Source organism: Struthio camelus, chromosome Z (genome assembly GCF_040807025.1).
Source record: "Struthio camelus isolate bStrCam1 chromosome Z, bStrCam1.hap1, whole genome shotgun sequence".
NCBI classification, from domain to species: domain Eukaryota; kingdom Metazoa; phylum Chordata; class Aves; order Struthioniformes; family Struthionidae; genus Struthio; species Struthio camelus.
This window is the reverse complement of record NC_090982.1, coordinates 35,688,491-35,712,170: the sequence shown is the minus strand read 5'-3', so window position 1 is coordinate 35,712,170 and position 23,680 is coordinate 35,688,491. Positions and strand designations below refer to the sequence as shown.

The following is a 23,680-nucleotide window of genomic DNA, read 5'->3' as shown; positions in this document are numbered from 1 at the left end:
TACTGACATCTTTGTGCTGTCTAGGGCCACACTAGTCATCTCCCGCAGTGTTTCTATATCTCATTTCAGTGTCCCAGTGCCTTTGGTGGCAGCTCAGTACTTTCTGTTGCCTGTATTTTAGATCACTGTGGCTAAAGCAGGTCTGAAAGTGTTTAAAACACTGTAGACCTTTTTTGCGTGAACGCTCCGTATTGTTCCTGTAGGTAGTGTGGACCGTCATACGGTGTAAATTTGTTGTCTGCGAAGCATCAGGAGTTTCTCAGTACGAATGGTATGCTGTCCTTGCTGCTATATTGTAGCATGTCGTACTATACTGTAGAAACCACGAAGTGATGGAATAGCACCAACACAGTGTTGGCCTCAAATAATGTCTTTCAAAGCAATACGAAAACAGCTTGTCTGTCTTATGAGGGTCTGAAATGTGAGTGGTGCAGGTGGAGGGATGTCACACATTAGCCGAACTTTGTATTATCAGCGTTGCCTTTGCAGCTGCCAAGGAAAGCGAAAGAGAAATGAGAAGACGGAGGTGTGGATGCGTGAGGAATGGAGATGTAGGGCCTTGGGGTGGCAGGCTGGGGGCTGGTGCAGAGCACCAATAACAAGCCTATTGGGGAGGACAAGGGATGGACAAGTTTTGGGGGAGGAAGTAGAGATGCGAGCCTCAGCACAGAACAGGGGGCGGACTGCAAGAAATAAAAACCCAAGGGGGAGAGTAAAGGGCAGTCGTAAAGAGGAGGGGGGTGTGAATGCCTACTGTGCTTGAGGATCTGGGCCAAAGTGGCAGGCTTAGGCCAGGAGGGTGTGGATCCGTTTTGCCTTGTACGGGGAGAGAGCAGCTACTCCATTAATAGAAACAGCAGTTTCTCAAGTATCACACAAATGTCACGTCTTAACACTGAGTACTGTAGCTGTGCCAGTAAATTCTCATATGGTGACTTTTTGTCTTTCAACTGTAGGTTTTTTGCGGGTTAGGTAAATAAAGGCTTCTTAGCAAAGATAAACATCCCTTTAGCAATTTGTGTAGTAAGGACCAGAATTCAGAAGTTGCACAAGGCAAATAAGTATTAGGAAAAAAATGAAGGTTTCAACATTAGGGTTGCAAAATTAGGCATTTCCTAACTTTGGAATTCCAGAATGTAGGTTGCTTGGGTAACTATCGCGTATGCAGGAATTACGCTTGAATGCAGTTCGACCAAGTTGACTGGGGGAGAGGACATAGACCTCTGAGTGTTTGATGGTGCAATTATTTATTAATAATGAATAAAATTATTGGGTACTGATAAGAGTTGCTGAACTGTCACCTATGAAAGATGAAACTTTCTACCCCCAGTATCTCTTCATGCTTACTTACCTTTGTGTCATGGAGGATGGGAAAAATAACTATCGTCTTCCAGTTGTTGGTTTCTCAAGGTGGTTAGCTTTCCTAATGTAATGCTTGCGTTTTGGGATGGCGGCATCTTTCTGGAAGAAAACAGCCCAAGGCACTGTTTCCTTCCAACAAACCTGCCAAATACTCAGCTGATCCATGCTCAAGTGGGTGATCTAGGGGCAGATGTTTTTCTGCCTCGGTAGAAGTCAAAATCTTGCATCCAACTCCCTGCTGCTCTTATAATTTGTTAGTATTTCACTCTGGTTGTTCTCTCATAGATCTTAAGCAGCCTGAGTTTTTCTTCTTTATCTAACAGTTTCATTTTTCTCTCCTCTGAGACAATAGAAACTAATGTCTCTTCCTATTTTTCTGCCTGTGCACTAAAATTATTGATGTCAACAGGATTCTTCACAGCTCTGAAACTCCAGCTGTGCTCTGCCAGACTGACAGGAGCTCTGTTAATTGCGTCTTCTATGGTTGTACTGTTTTTAGTCCCCGTTAGTACAAGCATTATGGAGGGATCATGCAAGCAGTATATGCCTTGTTGTGCTCCAATTCATCATAGTGCATTGATATAAAAACATTGACATCAAAACATCCCCCCCCCCAAAAAAAAAAAAAAAACAAAAAAAACTCGTTTAAGTTTACCTCAGGACATTTTTAGCAGTTTTACAGAAAATAGAGGGGTAGACCTGTTGTCAGCTTAATTAGCCGTAATAGTGTAACTAAGCATTTCAGATTTCTTTCTACGTTATTAAGTGTTCTTGTTTTCAAGCAAATTGTGGCTTATTTTCAGGAGTACAACCTAAAGCCTTAGGAGACGTAACTTTTCAAAAATGCGAAGCACTCAGGTCTCATCAAAGCAAGCGAACACTGACGGGGTTGAGCTAATTTGGAAATTAGGCCATTGTTATTTTTCTTGCTCTTTCTCTACCCCGTGTGTTATATAAAACCAGGTTCATGAGTTAGATTATGGTTGACTTCCCAGAGGGTGTGAGCGAAGGAGTTATTCCAGATAGTTTTCAGCAGGAGGAGGGGAGAGTAATTAAACTGAAGGCTAGATTAGAGGACAAGGTCCTGAGTGCATTTTCATCTCTACTTAAACTAATAGGAGTTGAGATCATAGTGGATCTTGCACGATTTGATCCTTAATGTTAACTATGATCTGTCCCACCCCTTTTTGAACGTGTAAAATTTTGCCCAAACAGTTTTCCATAAGTCAGACTTCTTAATATGAAAAAGGAGCTCTCTTGTAAAACTGTACAGTGGGAATGAAGTAACAGATTTCTGCTTTGTGTAGCCAGAGAAATTCTCCAGCAATACAGGAAAGTAGGCACTAACTGACCCAGCTAGACCTTCCCCCCTCCCCTCCCCCCCCCCCATTCAAAAGGTAATATAATTTGTTTCAGATTTTGTTGTTGTTTTGTGTTTTCTGAGGAAGATGAGTTAGCCCAAGAGCGTAACCGTGGCAACAAGGATACTCGAGATTTTCCATCACGAGGACGTGGATTTGCTAATCGTATTTTAATTTAAAAGTCTAGAAAATTTGCAGAACTTTACAAGTCGTCTTTGAAATACCTCTCCTATATAATATACATAGATGATTGGTTATTATTGGGACTGGGACTGTGTAATTTGTTTAGGCTTTTTGTTTAACAAAAAAAGAAAAGGGGGAACTGCTTATTATAAGGAAGGTCTGTGAAGAGTCTTTTTAGTAACTAAAGGATTGCGTGAAAAAACAATATATAGAAATACTAGCCAAAAACTTTTTTCAAGCTGCTATTCTTCCCTTACATTTCCGTTAACATAAAACTGCTGAACTGCTTTGTTCTTAATCATAGAATTATTGTTCAATCTCTAAATATTTATCTGTGAAACTGCTTGCATCAGGGTATCTGTGAATGTGATACCTTGTAACTCTGATGAATGAGGAGAGCAAAACATGGAATTGCTTACATATGACAATAAGCTGGAAAGATAGGAGACAGAAAAACAAGCCTAGTAGGTTTCCTAAAAATATCATGCCTTAAAAGCCAAAAGGGCTTATATGGTCCATTATAACAGTTGAATCTGATCCAAAGTGGGTACCAGAGCTTTTTAAAAAAAAAAAAAAAAAAATTTTTTTTTGTTTTACTCCCAGGCTCAGCTTAAGCAAGCTGTATTTTTTCATGTGAGCGTCCTTTTTAGTAAAGAAAGGTATGGAGAAAGAAATGAGGCTTTTTTTTTTTTAACCTTGCTTTTGTGATATTTTAGTAAACCAGGTGTGATGACTTAATATATCTGTCTGTCTTGTACATAGTCATGTTACTTCCGTGGTCATACCTGTGAAGAGATATGTGTTCCTCTCTGTGGTTCCCGGAGGCTCCTCGCCTCTGCATCTTTAAACCTCAGACCTCTTCCTCCCAAAGAGGCTGTCAGCGTCATGCTTCTCCTAGTAGAAGTTCTTGCTGCAGCTTCTGTTTGGTTTTTATTTCTCTCCTCCTCAAATGCTCCTCCTCTTAAATATTATTCAGGATTTTGCGGTCTTTCCTTGCTCTCATGCTTAAGATTCTCTAGGTTTTATGGTTGTCTTGGGTTGTGACCTGTTTAATAGTAGTGTCGTACTGGTTTCTCCGGCCATAACACAATATAGATCTGGTGTGTTCTGTGTTTTGCTACAAAGGGCGTCTTGCTTTTTGCTCTCCCTCTGAGTATACAGCCCCATGGTGGTCCGCCGGAAGTTCATCTGAATGCAGTAATCTCATGGTTAATGGATGCACTCTCTTCTGAACACTCCATGCTTAATGCAAATACTCGCAAGAGTCTTGACCTAGGAGCAATTATAGGAAGATTGGGGCAATGGAAACTCTTGTAAGAAGGAACAAAAAGAAGTGAATGTTTTTTGATCATCACTGGGGACAGATCTCTTCTTGGGCCAGAGTGTGACAGCTCAAAGACAGAGCAACTTTCATGTGACTGTCTAGCGCTTTCCTAGTATTTAAGCATTTTCTCTCTTTGTTTCTGTACATAGTGTTAGCTCTTTGATTTTTTTTAGCTGTTTTTCTTTATCCCCCACCCCAAACCCGAGTGCATTATTAGCATAAAAACACTTTGCTAAAAATGAGACTTCTATTCATAAGATTATAGGGATGGAAGATGGAACAGATTTGTATAACTGGTATTTAAAATTAGTGCTGCATTTTAACAAAGTTTATTTCTGATGTCCTTAGCTCTCTGAACTTAGGCTTAGTGAATTAGTTATCTTAGTTTGGGCAATTCATAGGGTGGGGTTTTCTGAGGTCACTATTAAAAGTAAGCTAATATACAAATTAGAGTAGAATTTTGTGTATTGAGCATAAGAGGCAGTTCAAAATACTTATACGGTGCGTTCTAGATGAAAATGATTGCTATCAATAATTGTCTGTTTGTCATATAACATGTGAGATGTTTTTAAGAAGCATATTTTCACTAATTAATGTACTCCTTCCTTTTTATCCAAATTAAGCTATGCAGACAGCCGTAGAAGTATTCTAAGATCAGTGCTAGCAACGTGCTATTTTTGGCAATACTCAGCCTGCTTTCTCCTCTACGTCTTGCTCCCCTCCTCTCTCCACAGTTTCATTTATTTCTACAACAAAATAGAAGAATGTTCTCAGTGGTGGTTCTCAGCAACTCTTCAGCTGGTGGAAAGTGTGGGCAGTTTCTGTATTCAGCATCCTGGAAAATGTGCGTTCCCTTGAGGAAGTGATCCGCTGAAAGCGTGTACTTAGAAGATTGTTCCAACCTGCCTTGCTGCGTTGCTCTAAAGCCCCGAAATGTCTCGTCTCTAATACTCCTTGGAATTAGGATCTCTTCTGCCAAAGAGACGCTACCTGCTGCGGTTATCCGAGGAGCGCCAGAGTCAAGGATGTTTAAAATGGCTCTGAGCATTTTATATGCGGTGTGGGGCTTGTTGTTGGAAGTAGCAGTAGCGTTTGGTCCAGTACCAAGGATCACTTGGGAGCACAGAGGTAAGAAGAGAAACTTTAATAGTGTCCTGTGTGCTGTATGTTATTCCACAGTGTCTGGGTTTCTGTGTGGTTCAAAACTTGTTGCAGCCACGTACTCTGCCAGCCTGCTTGCTGAAAGTTTGGTCAGTTGTTGCTGGTTTTGTTCACAACTGCTAGAAGACCCTAGGACTAGAATATGCAAAAGTGACTTGGACACTCAGTTACAACTTGAGATACTTCAAATAGTTCTGAAAAAGTGATTATTTGTTCTTTTTAAAGGAGGAATTTCAAATTGGACTTTTTCAGCTGAAAGATCTTGAAGCTGAAGTTTGCTCCAAGGGAAGAACACAACATGTGCATTTTAATTGCATTATTTTTACTTTCAGTCTGAACATACAGCAAAATGCATCTTTCTAGTTAGTAATTCTTTGTGAATTATTATAATAATTCTTTTTTTCTTCTTCTAAGACTGAGATATAGGTATAGTGACACTAAGTATTTCTGAGCACTAAAAAAGTTATCAAGTGGAGAGAGTATAAGCATTTCGCACTCTTCTGATTGTGTTATACAACTCCTAAAGTTGAAACTATCCAGCCTTTTTTGTTGTTGTTTTTTTGGAGCAGAAGACAGCATTCCCTATATTTGATGTTTCAGCAGATATTGATAGCTTCTGTAATACAGTCAGCAAAAGAAGGCAAATGTGGCACAGAGGAAAGAAAAGGGATCAGAGACTCCCTTGGGATCCTATTTGAAATTTTAGCCTGGGCCTGAAGAGAACTCTAGAGCAAGGACTGAAAAGTTCCTACTTGCTCCTGTTTACGAGTGTGTCTGTTTTTCCCCTCCATATGGCATAGATTTTTTATTTTTTTTAGATTTTAAAAAGTTTTTTTCTTTGACCCCCTTTTTTTACTACTCGTAGTTAGCAACCATTACTTATCCAAGTGTACTGTGACAGACCAGCCATATAGACAGTGTGAAGAAATGGTGTCAAGGAAAGATGTTAAATGCTGAAGAGTCATACTGTAGGAAGAGATGAATGGAGATTAGGAATGTAATAGCAATAAACTGATTTATGAGATGGCTCTAGAAAGTGGTTTTCCTGATTGTTGGTGTATCAATAAATGAGATGCTGACGTACTCTTTTTCAGAAGGAATGGTCTAGGCAAGGCTTGTAGTTCCTGCTTAGAGTCCTTGTTGGCCCTATGTTGTATAGTTAACTAGTTAAAATTTGGCGAGTTACTATGTGATGGTGGTAGTACTACTAGTGATGTAACTCACCACTGACCTATATCCATGTTACTCCAAATAACTGGAATTTACTTTCATTCCTGCTATTTCTGCCTATCTCTGTCAGTTAAAAGTTTTTGCATTCAAACCAAAGAAGCCTACTTTGAATGTCAGGGACAACTTAGTTCAGTGGAGGAGTGAACATGTGGAGTTGTATGAGTTCATCCTTTTGGGGGAAATTTCCCTGCCTAGTGAAAGACTTCTAAATGACATGCTTGAAAATCTAGTTTAAAATAAATGTTTGCAGGGTCTCCTGGTTGAAAATGTGTAATGCCCAATACTCAGATTGGGAGCAATAATAATAATCTTCTGCCTATATCCTTAAAGAACAAGTTTAATGAATCTTGTGATAGTTTCTTACAGAAAACACACTTGCCCAAGCTTTCAGTAATTCTTCCACATTGGTTGTACATGCAGGAAAAAATATTTCTGTCTCCCTGTTTCTCTTGTCTGCTTCCTTTTCATCTTGGTTTTCCTTCATGTTACCTTTTTCTATTGCTCTGCATTCTACCTCCAATCTCCACTTCAAAATCAACTTATTCACACGCTATAAAGGGAACCTTTTAGCTTCTCTGTCTTCTTTCTACTATGGTTATATCTTGAAGTTTCTTCTGGTAAGGTAAAGGAATTTTGATGAGATTGGGGAAGATGCAAGGAACAGGGTAACTTTGAAAATTTTCCACAGTAGGTGCATATGTAGAAGGGAGAAGGTGAGGAAAAGAGCTGATAGTGGATGTGAAGTGTAAAATGGAAGGGTAGAAAAAAAGGAATTAATGGGTGGAAAAAAATGAGGGAAGACATGAGTTACAGGGGATGACCACAGGTGGAAATGTTTAGGCATTTGCGATTGAACTGGCAAGTGGGGACTGGTGGTTTTGATGCCGATGATGGGAGCTGCTGCTGAATCGAGCTCCTGAGGGGTCTCTTGTCTGTTGTATGTCTTGTCCTTATTAAGCTTTGTTGCTTTCGAGATATCAAACGAATGTTAGACGACTTAGGAAAATGACCCATGAACTTGACCTTCAGTGGTGGTGTTCCTTCATGCGATGCTCTTTTCCTTTCATTTCAACAGAGGTCCAACTAATACATTTTCATGAATCGGAAGTGTCAAACTATTCAACCTTACTGTTAAGTGAAGACAAAGATGTTCTGTATGTAGGAGCCAGAGAAGTGATCTTTGCATTAAACTCGGGGAATATTGCTGAAAAGCAGCACGAGGTGGGTATACATTTCAATACGCTATGCTCTATTTAAAAATCATAATCCAAAATTTGACTCTGTTTTCTGGTATCAGTAGCACTGTATTTTAAGTATGGAGTACCTAACAGAGAAAGTACTCTGTGGGTCTGTGCTGGTGGTGTGTTATTTCTAGAGGACAGTTTGAAGTATAACGTGCCATCAAATGAGAGGAAGACCCAAGTTATTATAGATACTATATGTTACTTTATATATACTTATATATATATATATATATATATGATATTTATATAAAATTATGTATTAAATTATTATATCCTAAGACATAGTCTTTTTGAGGATGCTGGAGTGGAGGGACCTTTGCTATAATCCGATATGGTGGTTCTCATACCACTCCCAATAATAAAAATACGTGTATCTCCCACTAATCTAAATCGGAAGGAAATATAATCTGAAATAGAAACAAAGTTGGAGTTATGCTCAGTAGTGGAGACCTGCTGTCCCTGCAACCCAGGAGTGGCAGGCTGCAGATGTGCATTAAAGGTGATGAGGGCCCTGTCCTTTAGATTTCAGCTTCTGTTTTATATCTCTAGATGCATCTGCGCAGCAAGCTGCGGTGTGGAGAGATCTGATCCGGCTTGTTCAAAGTTAGCTCAGTTGCCAGAAGCACTCTGGATGTGCTGACACTGGCTTCTCGGGGTAGCTTAGTCCTTGCAGAAGTCTGCTAACAAGGTTATACTGCTTTGAGTCCTCCTCAGGCTCCTGTTTTTCCCTGCTTCGGCAGCACAGGCAGACGCTCAGAGACACAGCACAGAATCCGCTCAGCATGTTTTGGGAAGACGCTTGTATGTTATATATATATATATTTTTAATCTGAATAAAATGTTCAGGGATGATGAGAGGGAATTTCACCAGCGTACAAAAGTGGTTTTCGGTTATGAATGCGTATAACCAGCAAAGCTGTAGTCCTATGTATAATGATGTATATTGCTCCAGCATGTTTCCTTTGTGGTGGTGGTTTGTTTTTTTCCCAGTGTAAACAAAACTGAAAAGTATTTAAAACGGTTACAGTTGTATTTCACTAGTGCATATGGTCATGGAGAATTCCGTTAGCAAATTGAGGGGAAAGATGATGAAGAACCCCAAAAGATAGTAGTAGTGGTTCAGAGCTCCCATCGTGCACGTGGATTTGGAAGTGTGACCTCCCCAGAGGGGGAATGGCTTTGGCTCTTTGCGAGTTGCCTGCAAAATGACTTGCATCTGCAGCAGATAATGTTCGTAGAACTCTCTCTTCTGTGATGGGTAATTGCACAAGCAAGGCCTGAAAATCTTGTCATCAAATTAGAAGTGCTTTGAATTTGCTATTTTGTTGCTTGTTTTCTCCCTTAGTTACACTGGAAGGTCACTGAAGATAAAAGAACTAAATGTGCTGTCAAGGGCAAATCAGAACAGGTACGTTCATTTATTGAACTTTGAAAGAGGTGTTATTTCACTTTAAGAGAAAGGGTGTTAATAGAAGAAAAGGTTCTGACTGTTTGAAATCAAGAATTTCAAATAATCACTGTAGTTGTTTAGTTGAGCTGAGTTTTGGAAGCTGCAGCATTTTTTTTTAATTTCTAGTTCACTATTTCTTCCTGGTGAATCTTCACTTAAAAAAAAGAGAATCTGAACATGCCCTTATATTTAAGGTTAATAGTCTGACTGTTTTTTGTAAAGCTGATAAACCTATAGTACTGGCACCTGCCATAATTTATAGCAACTGTTGTGTTTTGTTATTACAGTAATTCCTCCTCAACATTTAATTTTACAAAATGACTGATAATTGCGTTTGCTAGGGTGTAGGGTTCTTGAGGCCAGTGTTTTCTCACCAGTGTTATTTTACATCAGTAATTTATGTCCTTATTGTAATGCTCAGCGGTGTGCTCTTTGCAGGAGCTCGGTGCTGGTTTGGGCGCCCGAGCGGTTGCCCGGCGCCGGGGGAGTCGGCTCTGCTCCCAGCTCGGCAGCGTGGGCAGCTCAGCCCTGGCTTCCCTCAGCCTTTTTGGGAAGCGCGGGGCTGCTGGCACTCAAGGCTGGTTTGCTCGTACGCCCTTTCCCCGAAGAACATCCATATAAAGTTTTTGACTGTATGCGGCTCTACCTCTCATCTTATCTCAAATAACACCACACTGTGTAATAATAAGGTAAAGTGAAGGCTTACGTAGCAAGATTGATCACAGGTTTGAAAATGGGAGGTTGCAAGCACCGCAGATATATATAAAGAGCAGTTTGTGTGAATCTGCGCTTAGCGGGATTTGACATCAGCACCCCCGTGCCTGGAGCTGCTTTGGCGCGTGTTGGTTACAAAAGCCCAGGTGTGTCCAGGGCTGGCAGAGATCCTGCGTTTGTAGGACTCCTGGAGATTGGAGCAACTGGTGCCCCCCTTAGCTCAACGTCCTGCTTGCTCTTGGCCTACACGTCCTGCTTGCTCTTGGCCTACGAACTGTCAAGGCCGTTAACCTATCTAAAACGAGATGTGGTGGGCATTTAAGGGCCATTTCCTCTCCGCCCGACTCTTCTTAATGCAATCTTAGCATGATCTTTGCGTGCTCTAGGTTCAGCTGGGATTACTGGTAATAAGGTTCATACGTAGTCCTAATGAGCAGTATGTGAGATGTGAATTTTTCTCTCGCGCGCACACACCCACGTGCACGCTTCAGCAGATGGTGTGATCTTTGCTAGGGCTTTGTAGAGATTATTGTTGATAGTCACAATGGATGTAAACCCGGTAAACAAGTATTTTGTTTGTGTATTCCAGAGCTGCAAACTCTTCTCCCTTTTTTTTTTTTTCTGCCCCATGTACAAGTGTTACTGAATCACACTCACTTCAAGCCATGTTTTTCCTCACTGTACTTAGTCTTTTATTAGTAATTCTTATACTATAGCCATGATGTGTTTTGCTTAGCGCAGTAGTTTCACAAGCGCGAAGGTGTTAAGCTGCCGCTACCACCACTTCTTACGCGAGAATGGGTAGTCCTCTCCTCCTCCCGTGCCCTCTACCCCATCTAGTGCCGGCAGAAACAGTTATGCAGCTGTGCAAGGAAGTAGAATCTGGCAGAAAGCAAGGCTTTTTTTCTTTTTCCTCAGTTTTCTGCTATATCTGACCCACCATACAGTCGCACAAATACATGGTTTGGATCCGAAGAATGAAGAATAAGGACCGTGTTCAAGCTCGATTAAGTAGTTTTTGGAACTGCATTGGTGGTATCTGGCTGTGTACTGGCAGGAATTGGGGGGGGGGGGGATGATGATTTTGGGTTTTCCCCTGTAAATAGATGTTTTGAGTTGTTTTTCTTGGTTGTTTTGCTGAATATTTGTGGCTTCCTTAATATTCAAGGCTTTGCTCAAAGTCCTTGTTCTATTTCAAAGCCAGATGAATTAATATGTTTTCTTGGGTGACAGAGCAGTTGACATCATGAACTGAAAAAAATTGGCAGATAAAAGTGACAAAGCCTTGCTGAGAAGTTAACAGACTTAGAGGTTTTTCTCTTAAGTGGTAGTCTAGGTTGCGTCTTATTGTTTCATCTAGGCTTGCAAGAGATGACAAAAATCTAAAACTTACTTCATCCTTAGCTAGTTGTTCTCATGGATTTGATTGGTCTTTGGCGTTTGTGCTTTCGTGCAGCAATTTGGGATTTACTCTTCTAAGTGTGTTGGTGTTCAGATATGCTACCCTGATACAGGTATACTGAAACAGTGGTGCACTGGTGATTATAGGGAACTGGAAGCTGCAGGACTGCGTGCGACTGCATCTCAGGTGGCTGCATCTCGGAGATGATGGTATCATTCAGCATTACATCTCTCAAGCTTTGGGAACACTTGTGTGGTGTGGCATGAGTAGGAGCGTCAGAAGAGTCGATACTACAACTTAAACTGGTTATTTATGTTGGAATGTGGAAGTTGTGGTTTATCAGACTGATCCTTTTTGTCCTCTATTGCAGACAGAGTGTCGTAATTATGTGCGTGTCTTGCAACAGCTGAATGAGACTTTTCTCTATGTGTGTGGAACTAATGCGTTTCAGCCAACGTGTGATTATCTGGTAAGAACGTACATACGTTTTGTCCCAATAATAGCTTTAACATAAAAGTGGCTCATGTAAACAGTGAGTTGACCTCTGTTCCCAAAGACTATTGCAATTTTAGTGCCAGTCATAGCCTTTGAAGCATTTATGATACCGTCTCTCTGTAACGGTAGAGAATGGAATTACACTGTAGCGTTCCCTTTTCAAAGCTTTTAATGAATTATTGATTCAGCTCGGTTAACTTTTCCTTAGCTTTCATAACACTGAGTATTCTACAGTAGCTGAAGAATATTTTCTAAAACTGAAATGACATTCTTTTTGACTTCCATCCACTTCTGACTCTCCCTGAAATGTTTCAGATTTCTGTCTGCTTGTCTTGTCTCTGCTCCTGGCTATGCCCATAGCTCCGTAATGCTGAATGCTTCAGAATGAAGTCTTGGCTTAAAATCAAAACTCCTGTTTCATGTTGCTGACTCCATTATTGTTCTCCACAACGTGGATCTTGCACGATTCTGAAGTTCAGAAATTTTGTAATTTTGCTTGACTTTGTTCTTTCTCGTCTCCACTGTCTATAAGTCTGTCTGCCGTCACCTCTGCAGCATTGCAAGAATTCACTGTCCTTAGCCTCTGATGTCTTTGCCATACAGTAGCAATTGATCATTTCTCCAGTTTTGTTGCTGCTGTTCTCAGCAGCAGTTCCTGATCCTTGTTCTGTCAGTCTTTAAGGGGTTTATAAGGTAGTAGCCAAAGTACTCTGTTGCTCTTTAAAATGTCCTTGGATTATACCTCATTTCACAAATTTAATATTTTCCTAAAAGCTGCTAAATCCGCTCCGGAATGCCTCGTGCTTTCTAAAATGCTCCATTTTTATGCCATCTAATTTAATAATGACTTGCTTTTCCTGTCCATCAGTTGACTCCTCTGCCTCTCCTGTTGTCTGGCTTTCTGGGTGTTCTTACTTGAGGTCTTCTCCTCTGTCTGGATTTTATCTTCTGTTCTTTTCTGCTCCTGTCCTCCCAAATCATAGGATCGTGTTTCCTCTGTCTGTTGGACTCGATAAGATTCTCTCAAAACATGTATTAGATGCTGAAAATTGTCTGTTATTTAGTCTTGGCTTTGCAGTTATCTTTGCACGTGTCAGATGATTGAATAAAAAATTGAAAACTATTGCTTTCTGATTTTTCAACCTAATTTTTTGCAGAATTTAATTTCGTTTGAGCTTGGAGGTAAAAATGAGGATGGTAAAGGTAGATGTCCGTTTGATCCTGCTCAGAGCTACACCTCTGTTATGGTTGGTAAGTTCAGACTTTGCAAAGCTCATCGTTACGTGCAAGCAGCCAGTCTTCTCCTCCAACGTTCTCCAGTCTCTCAAGATGCTAGATTTGGTCCCTTAAATCTTTGCCGTGTATCTAGGCAGACGTTGAGATGCTTGTGTAGTCAGCTTTAACATGTTTCTTCACAGGATAATTTATAATTTTTGGCTATTTCAGAAATAACTTTTAAAATCTTTGAACTATATTCTTAAGCGTTTAACATGTTTAGTCTGGATAGTCTAAATATGTTGATATAGTCATTCACCATGTACTTTGGTTGTCGCTATAGTGTCAATTACTGTCATTTTAGTAAACTTAACAAGTGGAATTTTTAGATGTTCTGAAGACATCTCCATGAAACAGAATAGGGAAGTGAGATATTTATCGCAAGTGAATTACTGCATGATTAAACACCACTGAATCTTGACTTGGTTAAGCCTGAGGTCGTGGCTGTATCACAGTGTCGTAAGATCATGAAAGACGAGTTTAAAGTAACACAAAATGAGAAATGAAAAAGAAGAATGTGCTTGTTGCATTGTCGTTTAAATTCTTAAAAATTTAGTTTCAGTAATGTTGGCATAGAGGAGGGGCAAAATAATTGTTTTAAGACTTTTATGGTATTTGGGTAATTTGCATTTTCATACGTAAGCTGCAGATTTATGTATTAAATGTTGAAGTACCACAAGAACAATGATGCTGACTTTTAGTTGTTTGTGTTAGAGCAATAATAAACCAAGTGTAAAGTGTTAGCTTAAAAAATGGTCAACAGAAATATAAACATACAAGTATGTCTGGGGCGATTTAGAGGAAATCCTTGTTTATCTTTTCTTATGGGAAGTTTCAGCTAACATATTCTCTTGAAGTATTTATGTACCTTTTTTGGTATTCAGTGCATAAGACAGTCTAAAATATTTGTTTTTGTGTTAAAGACGAGGAGCTTTATTCTGGGACTTCTTACAATTTCTTGGGAAGCGAGCCTATTATTTCACGAAACTCTCATCAGAGTCCTTTGAGAACAGAATATGCAATACCTTGGCTTAATGGTAAGTGGGTGTGAGAACAGGCCAAAACAAATCGTTTGTCCTTCTTCAAAGTTACAGTTCCAGACAAAAAATTTTAAGTTTCATATCAGCAGTAAGGGGCCATTGCCCAATATCTCAAGGATAATGACTTACGTTACTGGCATACAGTGACTTTTGAGTGTGCCTACAAGAGATTTAATTTTGAAAATTCAGGACTTTTTTCAGCACTGACACCGAAAGCAGCTTAGAGACATACGGGCTTTGACTCGATGTTAAAGGCTGCAGTTTATTTTGTGTCCACTCGTTCCTCTCGGCTGTGTTATGATATAGCTTAGCAGTAAGGAGGAGTGTTTTTTGCCTAACATATATTTTCAAATTGAGCTGAACATGATTGGCAACTGTCTCAGTTCCTGAATTTCAAAACTCACTGAGTTCGTGATCTGAGGTTTTCTACCAAAAAGGACAAAAATCATGAAGTTAGCATGTTCCAGAAATTGCATTATGGCCAAAAACTGCAGCATACTGAGTTTTGTAACACATTTGGTAATGCTGCTGTCGTCTTTAGTGTTTCAGTTAAGAGCACAGATTTCAAGTGGCTAGTATTGTGCACGCCTGCTTTAAAGAAATTTGTTTTTTCAAGAGAAAGATGAATTAAATCTTAAGTACGTTCCTTTATGCTCTGATTTTACGTATTGAGGGTTTAATCACAAGAATGTGATTGTGTGTACTTGGAAGCCAGCAGGATTTGGGGAGCATGGTCAATGGGGTTGTTTTTCAGGGCTGTGCAGACTGTGTAGGTGAGTTGACTTAACCACTAGATTTCAAGGGGTTGCTAGATAGCCAACCCTGGTGAGTTATTGCTGTACGTCTCAGCTAATTCTGTCATCAAAGATGAGTGAACTAGAATATACCGTTTCCCCTCTCTGAGTTTTTGTTTTTTCTAGGGGCATCTTGGTTTTTATTTAGAGGGGGGAGAGGCAGGCAAGAACTGTGCAGAACTATCTGAAAATCACTCTCGAGTGTGGGCTGCAAATATGAAGTAATGAGATAATCAGACCTTAGAGATCTCTAAGTCGGTTTGTGTTTCGGTGCAAGTGATCCACATAGTTCTTCTCTCCAGTATTTCTGGTTTTTAGAAGTGATCCTGATGGGCTCGACAGCACACTCTGCAGGCAGGTTGCCAACCAGAGAGCGGTGGAATGTAATGGGAGGTTTGGAAGAAAGAGGACTCCTAGAAAATCTTAGAGGGAATTAAATTTGAAGAGTTGTATTTAATACAAAATTCTTTTCCTTATTTGTGTCTGTAGAGCCCAATTTTGTTTTTGCTGATGTGATTAGAGCAGATCAAAACAGCACAGATGGAGAAGATGACAAGATATACTTCTTTTTCACCGAGGTGTCTGTGGAGTATGAGTTTGTTGGAAAGCTGATGATTCCAAGAATAGCTAGAGTGTGTAAGGTGGGATGCAGTTCTGTTTCCTTTACTAATTCAAGTAGATGTTTCTAAAAGTAGGAAGAAAACAAAACAAAACTCTTATTACTGTGGACTTCTTGTGTGCAATTTGAGTGGAAATAGTCAAGCTTGTTCTCGGTGAGTCAGCAATTTTAAACAGTTCTTCATAACTCAAAGTCTGGTTGGCAATTTGGGAACAAATGCTTGTTTTAATGCTTGGTAAGTGTTACGGTTTCAGTGCATCTCATTAGTAAAGTGATAATTATAAGTAATAATGTAAAAATAAATGTCTCCATTTTTTATTTTAATTTTTTGCTATGGTAAGTTTAAGTACAAATCCCTGTTAAAAATGTAATTTTCATTGGAGCTGAACAGATAGGATGTCTGTCAAGGGTTCAAGTTATTTTCAAGTAGCTGCAGACAAACAAAACTGCCTTCTCCTGTAGACACAGGGAGTCCTTGACTTCAGTGTAGGAGATGGGACTTCCGTGACGCTCTTGTAGCTACCATCACATCAAAGAAAACAGTCACCAGCAGCCCGATTCTGTCACACCTACTGTGTTTAAACCTCAGTATGAGTCAAATGTCCAAGGAGTGTTGGTTAAAAATCTTCTGACGAAAGAGCTTTTTCCAGTAGAAAAAGTTGATTCAACAAAAACCTTTTCACTGGAATGTATCAATTTCCTCGGTCTTTTTTTTTTTTTTTTCCAACAGGAAACTTACCTAGTTATTTCATTTTGATTAGGTTGAAATGTTTTATTTTGACTTTGCTGTTTTATATTTAAACATGAAAGTCAAAACATCAAAAACAAGTTAGTGCCCTTGAGATTTCCATTAAATAAGCAGCTGGAGGCAGGTTTACATGGAGCTTATTAATATGGCCCTCTGCCCACTGACAGCTTGTCCATGCTTTAAAATGGGAGTATTGTAGAATACAAGTGTTTTATTCCTACTGCCTGTTTAGAACAGAAATTAAAGGCAGATTGCAAAACTATAGGCATTTATATGTAGTTCTTTTTTGAAATTTTGCAGATTTCCCTCAATATTTTGGATAGCAATATTGGATGAAAAACAGGAAATATATTTTTTTATTCAAATACGTCTGCTTTTGAAAAGAAGCAACACAGCTGCCGCTTGACAATCAAGTTTTGAAACATTTGTAGCCAATATATTTTATTTTTCTTCAAGCCTTGATCCAGCAAATCCTTAATAAAGGGGGTAACTGCTTGCAGGCTTAGGCCATCACATGCATTTCTTCTGATGAAACTATGCAAGCTAAGTGCATATTGCAGCATCAGAATTTAAATTATTAGTGCTTAGATGTGACAGAGCTGATACAATGCTGTTTATCCCTTTTAAAGGACAAGTATAATACCTCTGTGTTTATTTTAATTGCTCTGAGCAGCACACTTTTCTAGGAACTTTCAGCTTAAGAGGCATTATTGAGGTGCAGTTCATGAACAAGTCTCATGTCTCATCTTACCTCCATGTGTTGAGAGAAACCGTTCTGTATTATTTTTGTTAAATCAAAACACTTTCCTGAGACTTTCTTACTTTTTTGCGTATGAATATGTTAACATTTCTTGAGGTTGCTATAGATTAAAAGTGAGAGTATATCAGTGTTTCAGTAGTCCTATGCTGTGTACCAGTGGTTCTTGAATGAAAAAAGTGCAGCCTAATCCCCCTCTCCCCCTAATGCACCTTTTTTTCCCCCCCCCCCACTCAAAAGAGGGACCAAGGAGGATTAAGGACTCTGCAGAAAAAATGGACTTCCTTTCTCAAGGCCAGATTGATTTGTACCATACCTGATAAGAATTTAATCTTCAATATTATCAACGATGTCTTTATTCTCAAATCTCCAAGTCTGAAGGAACCAGTGATCTATGGAGTTTTTACCCCGCAACTGTAAGTGTGATGTAGCCTTTCCTGGACTTTCCTTTCCAGACTTTCATCTAAGTTGGTTACTACAACAAGTAACAATTGCTCTGGTGATAACTTTTTTTTTTTTCTTTCTTTGTGTACTTTTAGGAATAATGTGGGTCTGTCAGCAGTTTGTGCATACAATCTATCTACTGTAGAAGAAGTGTTTTCAAAAGGAAAATATATGCAGAGTGCTACAGTAGAACAATCTCATACAAAGTGGGTACGCTACAACGGGGAAATTCCTAATCCTCGACCTGGGGCGGTAAGTTTGAATAACCTTGGATCTGATAGCTGGTGTCTTGTTGTGCTCAAGAGTGAAGAAACTAGATTGCTTCAAGTGGTTTATCCTGAAGTTTCTATCTGGAAATCAGTTGTGGGGTTGTTTTTTTTTTTTTTTGGTTTGTTTGGGCTTTGTGAGTTATTTGCAGTTTCCATATTCTCATTATTTCATTACTAATTTTCTAGTGATGAAGACCAGGGGAACAGAAGTGTAGCAGTCCTTGCGTTATCTTCCTAGATTTAGCAGGTTTATCCAATATAGTGCATTGATTTACAAACTAAAATGCTCATCATGCTGGGCCATTTACACACTTTTTTTTTTTTTTTTAAAACCTTCTCATGTTTCTTCATCTTGTTGCTGTTGCTGAGGGAGATGACAGTTAAAGGTAGTTAAGAAGCATGGGAGTCTAGGAAGATGATTTTCCTCAAATGTGTTTTGGGCCCAACCAAAAGCGTAGGCCTAAGATTTTGCTCAGGCATTAGTGCTTTGAACAAGCCAAGCTGCTGCAAAAATGAGTGTGTTCCTGAGAGAGTGAAATGAGAGAATGGAGGGGTATGCCTACTGGCCAAACCAATGCAAAGAAGAAAATACGTGTTCCTGCTGTTAATTGTCTCCGTTGCGTACAAGCAAATGACCTAATTTGGTTGTCTTTTTTTTTTGCCAGTGTATAAACAACGAAGCCAGAGCTTCAAACTACCTGAGTTCTCTGAATTTACCAGACAAAACATTGCAGTTTGTTAAAGATCATCCTCTAATGGATGATTCAGTGACCCCGATGGGAGACAGACCACGACTAGTAAAACGAGACGTCAAGTACACCCAGATTGTAGTAGACAGAGTCAGAGCGCTCAATGGTACCATATATGATGTTATGTTCATCAGTACAGGTGAGTTTTTTCAAAACGCTTTGTTTTAATGATGCACTGGTTATTTAGGATGAAATGTTGTGCTGCAAAAGGAACTTTGTAGATTGCCGCATTGGCAGTGCTTTTACAACAGCTAGTGTATTCTTTTAAAAAGTGAGAGGCCATGGCAAGTAAGTGGAGAATCTTGCGTGTTTTGAAGAAGTACTGCAAGAGAGAGAACTGCAAAAACAGTAGCAAAAGCATAATCCAAAATAGGTCGTTCTTTTGTCCTGAAACATAACTTCTTGCTCGGTTCCTTATGGCGGCAGATAAAATGGTTGCCATTGGCACAGAGCTGTGTGAAGTCTTCGGTTAAACAGCAAGCAGATTATCGAGACAAATTATAGCAAGTGTGCAAATTTTTCTTGCCCTTTTTATTTTGCCTTTATTTTTATTTTTTATTTTCACTCCTAGTGAAGTACACTGATTTATAATTTCAGATCAAGGAGCCCTGCACAAAGCTATTAGCTATGAAAATGGAATGCATATTATTGAAGAAACACAGCTTTTCCCAAACTTTGAGCCGGTCCAAACTCTCTTGCTTTCATCGAAAAAAGTAAGCACTCTAAGCGTTCATCTCCTTTTGCTCTTCCACAAGACTTTTAGTGTTTATATTCAACTCCGGCACGATGAGAGACCATCACTACAAAAAGCAAAAAAGGCCGTTACCTGTAACTTCTCGCAAAGTATTGGATATTACCTGATACGTTTCAGTGTAGGTCATAGGGAGGTGGCAAGCTTCTGAAACCCTATAGATTTGGGCAAGGTGGGGCAGGCACAGGTGTGCTGATCTTCGCTCCGATCCCTAGTACAGGAGCCAATAGCCGTAATGTGTTCAAAGGTGCCAGTTTTTAGATGGGGGTAGTGTAAAAATCCTGACCCCTTGTGGCCATTACAAATCCGTGAAGAAAAATGCTCAGGAATTTAATAGAATAGTATATATTTTTTTTGTGGACATTAACCTAAGAAGAGAGCAGTCTGTCTAGCAGAAAGACTCAGTCAAGTTGTATAACTAATTGATTGGTTTTGATTGTTTAAATCTCAGAGGTTCTTGTGGGGTAGATTTATCATGAGAATAGGCACGTTCATGCTGGTGTTGCATGCCAGTCGGGATCTCTCATTACGTTCTGCTTCCCAGATGGAATTCCAACTGCAGCTCCAACTGGAAAATACTCCCTTTGCTGCGGGCTCAGTGCTGCTCAGTGGCGGTTCTGCATTATTAAACAATTGCTGGGTTTAATCTCAGAGTGATTTTATGACAGTGGGAGGATAATTGCTGTGTGTACTTTGAACGCTAGCTAGGCTTCTGCTCCTAGTTATTCTGACTTGTGGGTTCGTAAATAGCCAAGATATTATTACCATAAGCAATGGTTTTTCAGCATCGTAGCCCTCAGTTGGTGGAACTTCTGGGCTTCTCGAGGAAAGAATGGTCTCGCTTTTTATTTATTTATTTTTATCTCATTTACTTATTTAAAGTGTCTGGTAGTGTTACTGACATTCAGTGAATACCTGGTGATCGATAATTGCTCTGCAGTTAGGGATTTAGGAATACACCAAGGTATCTCAAAAGCAGCATTTATTTTTGTGTGATATTTAACAAACTTTGCATGCTAACATGATCAACTCTATGGAAAAGAGCTTTATGCTGTCGTATCCTCAATAGCACTCTCATGTTCACAATAGAAAGAAATATCATGAAGAGAGTATATTTTGGATAGGTGAATCAACAGTGTGACAGACTTCCATGTTCATGGATTTCAGCAAAAACGGTTGTTATTTGTATGTATGCATTTGTATGTATGATGCCATTTTCAGCCACTGTATGGTTGAAATTCTGAAAGTAAGTTCACTGTGCTTGAAAGATAGGACAGTTCTTGTCTTCGTTATATCTGAATTTATTTAATGACTTGAGCATATATTTAAGAAATATTACTTGAAAAAGTAATGTGATGAGCTTTTCCTTTATTAACTGCCCAGCAGAAGGGAAAAAAGTTATATGGGATGTAATTTATATTGCAACTTATATTAAAACACGTATTTCTTAAAAACACAAACATCCTAACATTCTTCAAGTGATTAACTTTACCACAAATATGCAATTTCCTTTGCTTACTTACCAACAGATATTTTGCTTATTTCTTTTAGTCGTCGTCTTTTACAATATTTCTTAGTTCTTTCATTTCCCCAAATGTTGCTTTGCTCTCCTTTTAATTACGTAAGTTTTACCGTAAGTAGGCATGAATGTTGCGCGTTCAACACGTGGCATCTTTTTTGATTTTGTCTTTTAAATGATAATACTTTGTTTGGCTCCTTTTCAAGCAAGGGATTTATCAGCCTTATCACTGAGGAAAAAGGATGATGAATGTTTACTTGAAAATCTCTTATTGTGGCTATATATATTTATAAATGCTTTTAGGATTCCTCTGCTTCGTCTGGAAAGAATGCTTCAAGTGACTTGCTTTGACTGGAGGTTTCAGCATCTGCCCTATGATAGAAAATAAAGATAGATAGCTCTTCTAATAAATACTTTAATGCTCGTTCTCTTAATTGTGGGTAAATCTCATGATCCTTTATGTACTGGCTTTGTTATGGTCCCTTTATTTTTGGAAGAGATAGGTGTTACAGCGTCATACCAATCACACATCATCTAGCAATTTCAACACCCGATGATGATCGAGACTAGTGCAGAAATGACGGCACTGAATTTTTTTATCTCTGAATCCAAGTGCCAAGTTCTCGCTTGCTCAAGTACAACCCTCTAAAAGAGACTAATAGGAATGGAGCATAGGGACGCGTAGGGACACTCTTTCTTTTACAAAGAAAGAGCTTTCAAAGCTTAGGATTTAAACATAACACTACTTGCTGCGTGGCACCCTGGAGCCAGCAGTGTTGTATCTTGAATGAGTAAAAAACTCCATTTTGCTGGAATAGCCTCTGCAGCCGACACCTAACACTGAAGCAAAACTGTCTAGTATACTCCCCAAAAAGCTGAAGTCCTGTTAAGTGATGAGGTATCTGGAGGTTGGGCTGGGGTGGCAGAATCGTGAATGTCGTACTGTTGTGGTGCCACTGAAGCAGGGGCTTGAAAGCTTTCCTCCTTGGACATCTATTAAGCAATTGCAATTAGTTACTACTGCAGTCCTTCACAGAGCTTGTATGCGGATATGTTTAGTGGCATCCCATAGTAGATCTGTTAGCCGCAACGGCCCTCTGGAGTAAGAATCCTTTCTGAACACCTTCTGGCTGCCGTAGTCTCTGGCCCTTCCCACATACCTTCCCCTTGTCTCGAGGGTGGTGGCCCTTCCCACATACCTTCCCCTTGTCTCCAGGGTGGTAGTCAGACGAGCCTGCGGTCGATCCTGATAACTCCTGCTTGGCCGAAAGATTGGTCTGAGTTTTTGAAACTGTCTGCTCAGCTCTCCTTGTGTTTTCTGAACTCCCTGGAGGTAGCGGCTTGGTCCTGTACGGAGACATTGCGACCTATGCGCAGCATTGCCCTATTTGCTTGGGTGTTAGCTGTCAGGGTCTAGAGAAGGAGACTGTGTTTGAATGTACAGCACTGACAGCTGATTCTCTTTCAAAGGCCACCTTCCAGCAGTGCCAGCATATTCTTTTTTGATGCAGTTACGTCTTGCTATATTTTCTAGTGTCCGGAGTTCCTTGAAAGTCTTCTGCACGCTTCAGTGGGTTTGAGGGACCCAACTTGTGCTTGATCTTGTAGCCTGCCTCTAGAGGCTACTGTTAGTCAGAATGCTTTGTTCATTAGTTTACTCTTAAGCAGACTTGGTGGTGGTCATTGTAATAAGGAAGAGGACTGCTCTGAGTTCTTACAGTGATACCTCCTTACATATCTTTGTGGAAAGGTGATGGTGAGTTCCAAAACGTAAATTCAGTCCTAAAACGGCCTGGCGGTTGTTCTCCTGAAACTGTTTGTGACTGTTCAGGACTGAAAGTCTACACCTTGAACGTGAGGTGTTTTAAGAATTTTGCTAGCAAGCCTCTTTTGGATATCTGCCTGTCACTTTGTGACCGTGTTCATCTTGCCAAAGAGTCAAGCTGCCTCTCTGCAAAGACGACCACTGAGTGCATTTCTGCACGCTGAGATCTGTATGGCTGCAGCCCAGGAAAAGCCACTCGATACTTGGATCCGACTTATTTGCCATGCCAACTGCTGGAGAATACTGATAAATTCACTCAGTATTCTACTCAGGATAAAATCGATCTACTGCCAAGGTGGGGTGTGCTTTTCAGCTTTGTGCACACAGCCTCTCAAAAATACTGGAAGATAGGTCAGTGATGTTTTGGGGTTGCAGGGTGAGGGTCTTTTCCCAGGCTTTGCATAAGAAAGGATAAATTCACAATGTACCTTGAGCCATCAGTTTCCACGAACTCTGAAACAGATGAGTGAAATGCACAGCTGCCTACTTCTTATGACCAGGGTGCTCAGAGTGAGTCTGATCTTTTCCAGAAGTGCACGGAGTGGGATTTGCTTGTAAATGGATCCCCAGTGGCTGCAGGTCAAGCAATCATTCTGTTTATCCCCCTTTTGCTAGGCATTATGCCAACACATTCAGTGTTCTTGGGTAGAAAGCAGGCAGTTTCATTCGAATCTCGTAAAGCTGACACTGATGGAGATGCAGCTGATAGAGCTGAAGGCAGTAGGGACTGCTTTGGGGGCAGGAGTCGGTTGTAAATACAGAAAGCCTTCCCTTTTCCGGCGTGTATGTGCCCGCTTGTGTCCGCACACGCAGATCTCTCCGCATACGAAGATTGTCAGTGCGTTCATGTTTTTGGAAAAACTATGTAATAAAGCCACATTTAGACGTTCACTTTCCTGCCTTGTAGAGTGTAGCTATTTCAATTTTATGTTTTTTGTCTTTTTCCGTTTTCTGTATTGCCGAA

General features: G+C 39.9%; 1 protein-coding gene across 9 annotated transcripts in view; it reads left to right on the top strand.

Moving 5' to 3' along the window:
* Positions 1–23,680, top strand: part of LOC104150285 (semaphorin-4D) — an 89,523-nt gene that overhangs the window by 61,429 nt on the left and 4,414 nt on the right. For all 9 annotated transcript variants that reach the window (XM_068926554.1, XM_068926553.1, XM_068926559.1 and 6 more), the window contains 11 exons: positions 4,965–5,358; positions 7,697–7,842; positions 9,211–9,273; positions 11,802–11,900; positions 13,084–13,177; positions 14,125–14,238; positions 15,525–15,676; positions 17,400–17,575; positions 17,699–17,855; positions 18,538–18,760; positions 19,219–19,334. In XM_068926554.1, the coding sequence (XP_068782655.1) occupies positions 5,256–5,358; positions 7,697–7,842; positions 9,211–9,273; positions 11,802–11,900; positions 13,084–13,177; positions 14,125–14,238; positions 15,525–15,676; positions 17,400–17,575; positions 17,699–17,855; positions 18,538–18,760; positions 19,219–19,334 (1,443 nt within the window). In that variant the 5' untranslated portion in view covers positions 4,965–5,255. The remainder of the gene's footprint in view (positions 1–4,964; positions 5,359–7,696; positions 7,843–9,210; positions 9,274–11,801; positions 11,901–13,083; positions 13,178–14,124; positions 14,239–15,524; positions 15,677–17,399; positions 17,576–17,698; positions 17,856–18,537; positions 18,761–19,218; positions 19,335–23,680) is intronic.